Source organism: Oncorhynchus kisutch, linkage group LG8 (assembly GCF_002021735.2).
Source record: "Oncorhynchus kisutch isolate 150728-3 linkage group LG8, Okis_V2, whole genome shotgun sequence".
NCBI classification, from domain to species: domain Eukaryota; kingdom Metazoa; phylum Chordata; class Actinopteri; order Salmoniformes; family Salmonidae; genus Oncorhynchus; species Oncorhynchus kisutch.
The window spans coordinates 6,343,539-6,355,632 of NC_034181.2; the positions used below are offsets into that span (position 1 = coordinate 6,343,539).

At 46.9% G+C, this 12,094-nt stretch overlaps 1 protein-coding gene across 1 annotated transcript in view; it reads left to right on the forward strand.

Moving 5' to 3' along the window:
• LOC109885553 (probable bifunctional methylenetetrahydrofolate dehydrogenase/cyclohydrolase 2) overlaps positions 1 to 6,170 on the forward strand; it is a 34,358-nt gene extending 28,188 nt beyond the window's left edge. The window contains 3 exon segments of the mRNA XM_031829485.1: positions 2,926 to 3,018; positions 5,996 to 6,070; positions 6,073 to 6,170. Coding sequence (XP_031685345.1) covers positions 2,926 to 3,018; positions 5,996 to 6,070; positions 6,073 to 6,170 — 266 coding nt within the window.
• Positions 6,171 to 12,094: the final 5,924 nt, after the last annotated feature.

Here is a 12,094-nt window from a genome sequence, read left to right on the forward strand (position 1 = left end):
TCTCACACACACACACACTCCCTCTCTCTCACACACTCTCTCTCATCTCTCTCTCTCTCCAGTCACACACACACTCCCTCTCTCACACAATCCCTCTCTCTCTACACACACTCCCTCTCTCACACCACACTCCCTCACACACACTCCCCCCTCTCTCTCTCTCTCTCTCTCACACACACACACTCCCTCTCTCACACAAATCCCTCTCTCTCTAACACACACTCCCTCTCTACACACACACTCCCTCTCCTCTCTCTCTCTCTCTCTCTCTCTCTCTCTCTCTCTCTCTCTCACACACACACACTCCCTCTCTCTCTAACACACTCCCCCTCTCTCTCACACACACTCCCTCTCCTCTCTCACACACACTCCCTCTCTCTCTAACACACTCCCTCTCTCTCTCACACACTCCCTCTCTCTCTCACACACTCCCTCTTTCACACACTCCCTCTCTAACACACTCCCTCTCTAACACACTCCCCTCTCTCTCACACACTCCCTCTCTCTAACACTCTCTCACTCCTTCTCTCTCCCTCTCTCTCTCTCTCTCTGTCTCTCTCTCTCACGCGAGCACACACACACACACATGTATATACACTCAAACACAACGCACACCCGCACCACATCAGGTATCAATCTAGTCGTTTACCATGCCGGGTCTTGTCTCTCATTCCTGACCTTTGTAAGATCTATTCCCCCCACACACGACCCACACACACCCGCTCTGGGACTTGGCTTGGTTGTTGACCCCACCCTGCTCTGGAATGCCTGGCCTGGGGAAAGGTACCTAGGATAGGTCCAGGGTGAGGTTGGCTGGCCTGGGTCAAGGTACCTAGGATAGGTCCAGGGTGAGGTTGGCTGGCCTGGGTCAAGGTACCTAGGATAGGTCCAGGGTGAGGTTGGCTGGCCTGGGTCAAGGTACCTAGGATAGGTCCAGGGTGAGGTTGGCTGGCCTGGGGAAAGGTACCTAGGATAGGTCCAGGCTGAGGTTGGCTGGCCTGGGGAAAGGTACCTAGGATAGGTCCAGGGTGAGGTTGGCTGGCCTGGGGAAAGGTACCTAGGATAGGTCCAGGCTGAGGTTGGCTGGCCTGGGGAAAGGTACCTAGGATAGGTCCAGGGTGAGGTTGGCTTGCCTGGGGCATGGTACCTAGGATAGGTCCAGGGTGAGGTTGGCTGGCCTGGGGAAAGGTACCTAGGATAGGTCCAGGGTGAGGTTGGCTTGCCTGGGGCATGGTACCTAGGATAGGTCCAGGTGAGGTTGGCTGGCCTGGGGAAGGTACCTAGGATAGGTCCAGGGTGAGGTTGGGCCTACTGGAACCAATGGGCTTTTTAGAGTAACTTAGAGAAATATACGGTCATCACAACAGAGGCAGAGGTCACCAGAGAAAGGAGTTAATGACACTCCAGTCCATAATGTTAATAGTCTGTTTCCTTTGTTATTTATAAAAACAAACTAAACTGAAAAATAAACCCATTGACAAATAGACAGATTCATTTGGCAGACAGACTGGCAGACAGACTGGCAGACAGACTGGCAGACAGACTGGCAGACAGACTGACTGGCAGACTGACTGGCAGACTGACTGACTGGCAGACAGGTGGACTGGCAGACAGACTGACTGGCAGACAGACTGACTGGCAGACAGATGGACTGGCAGACAGGCTGACTGGCAGACAGATGGACTGGCAGACAGATGGACTGGCAGACAGACTGACTGGCAGACAGATGGACTGGCAGACAGACAGACAGGCAGACAGACACAGACTGACTGACTGGCAGACAGATGGACTGGCAGACAGATGGACTGGCAGACAGACAGACTGACAGACACAGACTGACTGACTGGCAGACAGACACAGACAGACTGACTGGCAGACAGACACAGACAGACTGACTGGCAGACAGACACAGACAGACTGACTGACTGACAGACAGGCAGACTGACAGGCAGACAGACTGACAGACACAGACAGACTGACTGGCAGACAGACACAGACAGACTGACAGGCAGACAGACTGGCAGACAGACTGACTGGCAGACAGACAGACACAGACAGACAGACTGACTGGCAGACAGACACAGACAGACTGACTGGCAGACAGACTGACTGACAGGCAGACAGACTGACAGACAGACTGACTGGCAGACAGACAGACTGGCAGACAGACTGACTGGCAGACAGATGGACTGGCAGACAGACTGACTGGCAGACAGATGGACTGGCAGACAGATGGACTGGCAGACAGACTGACTGGCAGACAGATGGACTGGCAGACAGACAGAGACAGACTGGCAGACAGACAGAGGCAGACAGACACAGACAGACTGACTGACTGGCAGACAGATGGACTGGCAGACAGATGGACTGGCAGACAGATGGACTGGCAGACAGACTGACTGGCAGACAGATGGACTGGCAGACAGACAGAGACAGACTGGCAGACAGACAGAGGCAGACAGACACAGACAGACTGACTGACTGGCAGACAGATGGACTGGCAGACAGATGGACTGGCAGACAGACAGAGACAGACTGACAGACACAGACTGACTGACTGGCAGACAGACACAGACAGACTGACTGGCAGACAGACACAGACAGACTGACTGGCAGACAGACACAGACAGACTGACTGGCAGACAGACACAGATAGACTGACTGGCAGACAGACACAGACAGACTGACTGACTGACAGACAGGCAGACTGACAGGCAGACAGACTGACAGACACAGACAGACTGACTGGCAGACAGACACAGACAGACTGACAGGCAGACAGACTGACTGGCAGACAGACACAGACAGACTGACAGACAGACTGACTGGCAGACAGACACAGACAGGCAGACAGACTGACTGGCACACAGACAGACTGGCAGACAGACACAGACAGACTTCCTAAACCCTGTCCTCTCATCCTAGGTGATGCCACGGTAACCATCGCCCACAGGTGCACCCCCAGAGAGCAGCTGAAGGAACTGACCCGTCTGGCCGACATCGTCATCGCAGCTGCAGGTACCCCCCCCCCACCACCACACACACCCTCTCTCTTTCTTCCAATTCAATGGGCTTTATTGGCATGGGAAACATGTATTAACATTGCCAAAGCAATTGAAGTAGATAATATACAAAAGTGAAATAAACAATCAATAGTAACAGTAACCATTACACTCACAGAAGTTCCAAAACAATAAATACATTTCAAATGTCATATTATGTCTATATACAGTGTTGCAACGATGTACAAATGGTTAAGGGTACGCAAGGGAAAATAAATAAACATAAATATGGGTTGTATTTACAGAGGTGTTTGTTCTTCATTGGTTGACCTTTTCTTGTGGCAACAGGTCACATCTTGCTGCTGTGATGTAACACTGTGGTATTTCACCCAGTAGATATGGGAGTTGGATTTGTTTTCTAATTCTTTGTGGTTCTGTGTAATCTGAGGGAAATATGTGTCTTTAATATGTTTATACATTTGGCAGGAGGCTAGGAACTGCAGCTCAGTTTCCACCTCATAGCCTGTCTTCTCTTGAGAGCCAAGTCTGCCTATGGCAGGGAGGGAGGGAGGGAGGCTATGCTCACCGAGTCTGTACATAGTCAAAGCTTTCCTTAAGTTTGGGTCAGTCACAGTGGTCAGGTATTCTGCCACTGTGTCCTCTCTGTTTAGGGCCAACTAGCATTCTAGTTTGCTCAGTTTTTTTGTTAATTCTTTCCAATGTGTCAAGTAAATATCTTTTTGTTTTCTCATGATTTGTTTGGGTCTAATTGTGTTGCTGTCCTGGGGCTCTAGAATTTAACGTCTCTTTTCTGGATTTTGATAATTAGTGGGCATCAGCCTAATTCTGCTCTGCATGCATTATTTGGTGTTTTACGGAGGATATTTATGCAGAATTCTGCGTGCAAAGTCTCAATTTGGTGTTTGTCCCATCTTGTTAAGTCTTGGTTGGTGAGCGGACCCCCAGACCTCACAACCATAAAGGGCAATGGGTTCTATAACTGATTCAAGTATTTTTTAGCCAGATCATAATTGGTATGTCAAATTTTATGTTCCTGTTGATGGCATAGAAGGCCCTTCTTGCCTTGTCTCTCAGATCGTTCACAGCTTTTTTGTGTGCTCTAGGGCAACGGTCTCTAGATGGAATTTGTATTTGTGTTCCTGGTGACTGGACCTTTTTTGGAACACCATTATTTTGGTCTTACTGAGATTTACTGTCAGGGCCCAGGTCTGGCAGAATCTGTGCAGAAGATCTAGGTGCTGCTGTAGGCCCTCCTTGGTTGGTGACAGAAGCACCAGATCATCAGCAAACAGTAGACATTTGAGTTCAGATTCTAGGCCAGGTGCTGCAGACTGTTCTAGTGTCCTCGCAATTCGTTGATATATATATGTTGAAGAGGGTGGGGCTTAAGCTGCATCCCTGTCTCATCCCACGGCCCTGTGGGAAGAAATGTGTGTTTTTTGCAAATTTTAACCTCACACTTGTTGTTTGTGTACATATATTTTATAATGTCGTATGTTTTTCCCCCAACACCACTTTCCATCAGTTTGTATAGCCGACCCTCTGAGTCGACCCTCAGACCCTCATGCCAAATTGAGTCAAAGGCCCTTTTTGAAATCAACAAAGCATGAGAAGACTTTGCCTTTGTTTTTGGTTTGTTTGTTTGTCAATTAGAGTGTGCAGGGTGAATACATGGTCTGTTGTACGGTCATTTGGTAAAAACATTGCTCAGTACATTGTTTTCACTGAGGAAATGTACGAGTCTCCTGTTAATGATAATGCAGAGGATTTTCCCAAGGTTGCTGTTGACGCATATCCAACGGTAGTTATTGGGGTAAAATATGTCTCCACTCTTGTGGATTGGGGTGATCAGTCCTTGGCACCAAATATTGGGGAATATGCCAGAGCTGAGGATAATGTTGAATAGTTTTAGTATAGCCAACTGGAATTTGTTGTCTGTATATTTGATCATTTCATTAAGGATACCATCAACACCACAGGCCTTTTTGGGTTGGAGGGTTTGTATTTTGTCCTGTAGTTCATTTCAGGTAATTGGAGAATCCAGTGGGTTCTGGTTGTCTTTAATATTATAGAGCCAAAAAGATTGGAGAAGTGGTTTACATCTCCATTTTGGATAGATAATTCTTTATGTTGTTGTTTGTTTAGTGTTTTCCAATTTTCCCAGAAGTGGTTAGATTCCATTGATTCTTCAGTTACATTGAGCTGATTTCTGCCGCGCTGTTCCTTCTTCTTTTCACAAAAGAACTATGGTCAGAATGTGACACTATAGCATTTCTTAATATTGTGCTGTTCCTTCTTTTTCCGTAGTGTATTTCTATATTGTTTTAGTGATTCACCAGAGTGAAGGCGTAGACTCAGGTTTTCTGGGTCTCTATGTTTTTGGTTGGACAGGTTTCTCAATTTCTTTCTTAGATTTTTGCATTCTTCATCTCTCTCACTCTTCCTCCTTCCCTTCTCCCTTGTCTGTAACATTGCTGCAGGTGAACATTATAAAAACGACTGAAGTATGCCTGGTGATTGCCATGCCAGCCAGTGTCATGTCCACACAGAACTAGTGTGTGTGTGTTTGAGGATCAACGTTTAATATTAGCGACTTTCGTGTGTGGTGTGTGTTCATTTCCTGTGTTTGTGTGTGTGTTCATTTCCTGTGTGTGTGTGTGTGTGTGTGTGTGTGTGTGTGTTCATTTCCTGCGTGTGTGTGTGTGTGTTCATTTCCTGTGTGTGTGTGTTCATTTCCTGTGTGTGTGTGTTCATTCCTGTGTGTGTGTGTGTTCATTTCCTGTGTGTGTGTGTGTGTTCATTTCCTGTGTTTTTGTGTGTGTTCATTTCCTGTGTTTGTGTGTGTGTTCATTTCCTGTGTGTGTGTGTTCATTTCCTGCGTGTGGTGTGTGTGTGTTCATTTCCTGTGTGTGTGTGTGTGTGTTCATTTCCTGTGTGTGTGTGTTCATTTCCTGTGTGTGTGTGTCCTCTAGGTGTGCCTGGGCTGATCACAAGTAGACATGGTGAAGGAGGGGGGCAGCGGGTTATCGATGTGGGTATTAACCGTGTCAGGACCGGACCACAGGGAAACTACGGCTGGTGGGCGACGTGGACTTCGAAAGGTACAGAACTGGATTTAAACCACTTTCAGGGCAGCAGGTAGCCTAGTGGTTAGAACAGGTTAGCCTAGTGGTTAGAACAGGTAGCCTAGTGGTTAGAGGCAGGTAGCCTAGTGGTTAGAGGCAGGAAGCCTAGTGGTTAGAGGCAGGAAGCCTAGTGGTTAGAGGCAGGTAGCCTAGTGGTTCGAGGCAGGTAGCCTAGTGGTTAGAGGCAGGAAGCCTAGTGGTTAGAGGCAGGAAGCTAGTGGTTAGAGGCAGGAAGCCTAGTGGTTAGAGGCAGGACGCCCTAGTGGTTAGAGGCAGGTAGCCTAGTGGTTTGAGGCAGGTAGCCTAGTGGTTAGAGGCAGGTAGCCTAGTGGTTAGAGGCAGGTAGCCTAGTGGTTAGAGGCAGGTAGCCTAGTGGTTAGAGGCAGGTAGCCTAGTGGTTAGAGGCAGGTAGCCTAGTGGTTAGAGGGTTGGACTAGTAACCAGCAGGTAGCCTAGTGGTTAGAGTGTTGGACTAGTAACCAGCAGGTAGCCCTAGTGGTTATAGCAGGTAGCCTAGTGGTTAGAGGCAGGTACCCTAGTGGTTAGAGGCAGGTAGCCTAGTGGATAGAGGCAGGTAGCCTAGTGGTTAGAGGCAGGTAGCCTAGTGGTTAGAGGGTTGGACTAGTAACCAGCAGGTAGCCTAGTGGTTAGAGTGTTGGACTAGTAACCAACAGGTAGCCTAGTGGTTAGAGGCAGGTAGCCTAGTGGTTAGAGGGCAGGTAGCCTAGTGGTTAGAGGGTTTGACTAGTAACCAGCAGGTAGCCTAGTGGTTAGAGTGTTGGACTAGTAACCAGCAGGTAGCCTAGTGGTTAGAGGCAGGTAGCCTAGTGGTTAGAGGCAGGTAGCCTAGTGGTTAGAGGCAGTAAGCCTAGTGGTTAGAGGCAGGTAGCCTAGTGGTTAGAGGCAGGTAGCCTAGTGGTTAGAGGAAGGTAGCCTAGTGGTTAGAGGCAGGTAGCCTAGTGGTTAGAGTGTTGGACTAGTAACCAGCAGGTAGCCTAGTGGTTAGAGTGTTGGACTAGTAACCAGCAGGTAGCCTAGTGGTTAGAGTGTTGGACTAGTAACCAGCAGGTAGCCTAGTGGTTAGAGTGTTGGACTAGTAACCAGCAGGTAGCCTAGTGGTTAGAGTGTTGGACTAGTAACCAGCAGGTAGCTTAGTGGTTAGAGTGTTGGACTAGTAACCAGCAGGTAGCCTAGTGGTTAGAGTGTTGGACTAGTAACCAGCAGGTAGCCTAGTGGTTAGAGTGTTGGACTAGTAACCAGCAGGTAGCCTAGTGGTTAGAGTGTTGGACTAGTAACCAGCAGGTAGCCTAGTGGTTAGAGTGTTGGACTTAGTAACCAGCAGGTAGCCCTAGTGGTTAGAGTGTTGGACTAGTAACCAGCAGGTAGCCTAGTGGTTAGAGTGTTGGACTAGTAACCAGCAGGTAGGCCTAGTGGTTAGAGTGTTGGACTAGTAACCAGCAGGTAGCCTAGTGGTTAGAGTGTTGGACTAGTAACCAGCAGGTAGCCTAGTGGTTAGAGTGTTGGACTAGTAACCAGCAGGTAGCCTAGTGGTTAGAGTGTTGGACTAGTAACCAGCAGGTAGCAAAAGTGGTTAGAGTGTTGGACTAGTAACCAGCAGGTTGCCTAGTGGTTGGAGTGTTGGACTAGTAACCAGCAGGTTGCCTAGTGGTTAGAGTGTTGGACTAGTAACCAGCAGGTAGCTTAGTGGTTAGAGTGTGGACTAGTAACCAGCAGGTTGCCTAGTGGTTAGAGTGTTGGGCAGTAACCGGAAGGTTGCTAGATCGAATCCCTGAGCTGACAAGGTAAAATATGTAATTCTGCCCCTGAACAAGGCAGTCAACCCACTGTTCCCTGGTAGGCCGTCATTGTAAATAATAATTTGTTCTTAACTGACTAGTTAAATAAAGGTTAAATAATTTAAAAAAATAGAACAGTTTAGCTTTTATTTTCATCAATGTTGTACTGGATGGAGGCAGCTCTGCAGAGAGGTCATTAGCTGGCATTGCCACAAATTCACACATTCTGATTTAAATCTAACCTTAACCACACTGCTAACCCTAATGCCTAATGGATTAATTTTTCTGCATAATTTTTGGACAGAAAGTTTTCTGATTTTTGCAATGTTACTAGTTGGAAAAAAGCTGTCCTTGAAATGGTCTTGATATGTTCGTCAAAGAGAGATCAGGGTCCAGAGTAACGCCGAGGTCCTTCACAGTTTTATTTGAGACGACTGTACAACCATTAAGATTAATTGTCAGATTCAACAGAAGATCTTTGTTTCTGGGGACCTAAACAAGCATCTCTGTTTTGTCCGAGTTTAAAGTAGAAAGTTTGCAGCCATCCACTTCCTAATGTCTAAACACAGGCTTCAGAGCGAGGGCAATTTTGGGGGCTTCACCCATGTTTCATTGAATTGTACAGCTGTGTGTCATCCTCCGCATAGCAGTGAAAGTTACATTATGTTTTCGAATGACATCCCCAAGAGGTAAAATATATAGTGAAAACAATAGTGGTACTAAAACGGAACCTTGAGGAACACAAAATTTACAGTTGATTTGTCAGAGGACAATCATTCACAGAGACAAACTGATATCTCTCCGACAGATAAGATCTAAACCAGGCCAGACATTGTCCGTTGTAGACCAATTTGGGTTTCCCATCTCTCCAAAAGAATGCACTAAGTCATAGTGAGCACCAGGACAGATGCAGAGTCCTCGATCTGATGCCATTAAAAGGTCATTTACCACCTTCACACAAGTGCAGTCTCAGTGCTATGATGGGGTCTAAAACCAGACTGAAACCTTTCGTATACATTGTTTGTCTTCAGGAAGGCAGTTAGTTGCTGCGCAACAGCCTTTTTCTAAAATGTTTGAGCGGCAATGGAAAGATTCGATATAGGGCCGATTAGTTTTTATATTTTCTGGGTCAAGGTTTGGCTTTTTCAAGAGAGGCTTTATTACTGCCACTTTTAGTGAGTTTGGTACACATCTGGTGGATAGAGGGCCATATATTATGTTCAACATAGGAGGGCCAAGCACAGGAAGCAGCTCTTTCAGTAGTTTAGTTGAAATAGGGTCCAGCATGCAGCTTGAAGGTTTAGAGGCCATGATTATTTTCATCATTGTGTCAAGAGATATAGTACTAAAACACTTGAGTGTCTCTCTTGATCCTAGGTCCTGGCAGAGTTGTGCAGACTCAGGACAACTGAGCTTTGAAGGAATACGCAGATTTAAAGAGGAGTCCGTAATTTGCTTTCTAATAATCATGGTCTTTTCCTCAAAGAAGTTCATGAATTTATTACTGCTGAAGTGAAAACCATCCTCTCTTGGGGAATGCTGCTTTTTAGTTAGCTTTGCGAAAGTATCAAAAAAGGAATTTCGGATTGTTCTTATTTTCCTCAATTAAGTTGGAAAAATAGGATGATCGAGCAGCAGTAAGAGCTCTTCGAAACTGCACCGGTACTGTCTTTCCAAGCTAGTCGGAAGACTCCTTTTTAAGTTTGTATCCGTCCTGATCATATCAAAAAAAGACAATACTTCTGTATTTCCCGCTATGTAAACACAAATAGGATCTCGATAACTCTTGATAACGTTGGGTAGCTGATATTCAGTGCTTAAATAGCCAAATTAATTAGGACAATTAAAGCCAACACAATGGCCTGTTTTACAAATGGTGGGGCTACCACATGGAACGGCAGTCAGAAAATTCCATTGTGGGCCGACATGGTAGGCTCCGGGCCGACATGGTAGGCTCCGGGGCCGACACGGTAGGCTCGGGGCCAACACGTAGACTCCGGGTCGACACGGTTGGCTCCGGGGCCGACACGGTAGCTCCGGGCCGACACGGTAGACTCCGGGCCGACACTGGTAGACTTCCGGGGCCGACACGGTAGGTCCGGGGTCGACACGGTAGGCTCCGGGGCCGACACGGTAGGCTCCGGGGCCGACACTTTAGGCTCCGGGGTCGACACGGTAGGCTCCGGGGCCGACACGGTAGGCTCCGGGGCCGACACGTAGGCTCCGGGGCCGACACGGTAGGCTCCGGGGCCGACACGGGTAGGCTTTTTTGGTGTTTTACAAACGTAGGCTTACCACATAGATGGGCATTCATAAAATGTAATTTCAGGCAACACTATAGGCTACAACTTGGTAAGCACGGAGCCAATGGCCTTTGGATGTCTTTTTTGGGGGGGGGGGGGGGGGGGCGGGGCCGGGGGTGGTCGTTCCGGACCTGCATTGATTTCCAAATTCACGGACATTGGTTTTTGGTCCAGTCCGGACCAAATCTGAACCAATCATCGACGTTTGTTTGATTCAGATTTGTCTGGTCTGGACCAGTCCTTGATTTGTTCCAAACATAGATGTCTATAAATGACCTATAGATGTCTATAAAATGGGGGGCATTAAGGACGTACTGCGGATAGCTAAAATATCCAACTGATTATGATCACACTTCCTCAATTCAAATATGATGGCGACACTATAGGAAAGAGGGTCTGGTATAGTTTAGAAACTCGGGAACCAAGTTATCCGTGTGGGCGTTATCACCTGAACATGTTGAAATACTTCACACCTAGAATAAAAACATCCAGGCTTGAGTCATAACTGTCAGTTTATTGAGAAATTCTGGTGTAAAAGTAAATATACCTTAATAGAAAATGATTCAAGTGAAAGTCATCCAGTAAAATACTACTTGAGTAAAAGTATTAGGTTTTTACATATACTTAAGTATCAAAAGTAAAAGTACAAGTATAAATCATTTGAAATGTATTATATTAAATAAAGCCTTGACGACCACATTTAAAATATATAATTTACGGATAGCCAGGGGCTCCAACACTCAGACACCATTTACAAACAAAGTGTGTGTTTAGTGAGTCCGTCGGATCAGAGGCAGTAGGGATGACCAGGGATGTTCTCTGTTTAGTGAGTCCTACAGATCAGAGATAGTAGGGATGACCAGGGATGTTCTCCGTTTAGTGAGTCCTCCAGATCAGAGGCAGTAGGGAGGACCAGGGATGTTCTCTGTTTAGTGAGTCCTACAGATCAGAGGCAGTAGGGATGACCAGGGATGTTCTCTGTTTAGTGAGTCCTACAGATCAGAGATAGTAGGGATGACCAGGGATGTTCTCCGTTTAGTGAGTCCTCCAGATCAGAGGCAGTAGGGAGGACCAGGGATGTTCTCTGTTTAGTGAGTCCTCCAGATCAGAGGCAGTAGAGATGACCAGAGATGTTCTCTGTTTAGTGAGTCCTCCAGATCAGAGGCAGTAGGGATGAGCAGGGATGTTCTCTGTTTAGTGAGTCCTCCAGATCAGAGGCAGTAGGGATGTCCAGGGATGTTCTCTGTTTAGTGAGTCTGCCAGATCAGAGGCAGTAGGGACCAGGGATGTTCTCTTTTTAGTGAGTCCTCCAGATCAGAGGCAGTAGGGATGACCAGGGATGTTCTCTGTTTAGTGAGTCCTCCAGATCAGAGATAGTAGGGATGACCAAGGATGTTCTCTGTTTAGTGAGTCCTCCAGATCAGAGGCAGTAGGGATGACCAGGGATGTTCTCTGTTTAGTGAGTCCTCCAGATCAGAGGCAGTAGGGATGACCAGGGATGTTTTCTGTTTAGTGAGTCCACCAGATCAGAGGCAGTAGGGATGACCAGGGATGTTTTCTGTTTAGTGAGTCCTCCAGATCAGAGGCAGTAGGGATGACCAGGGATGTTCTCTTGATAAGTGTGTGAATTAGACCATTTTCCTCTCTTGCTAAGCATTCAAAATGTGACGAGTGTCCTTTTGGGTGTCAGAGAAAATGTATGGAGTAAAGAGTACATCATTTGCTTCAGGAATGTAGTGAAATAAAAGTTGTAAAAAAAATATATAAAGTACAGATACCCCCAAAAACGACTTAAGTAGTACTTTCAACTATTTTACACCGCTGTGTGCATACATGTGTCACGTAAA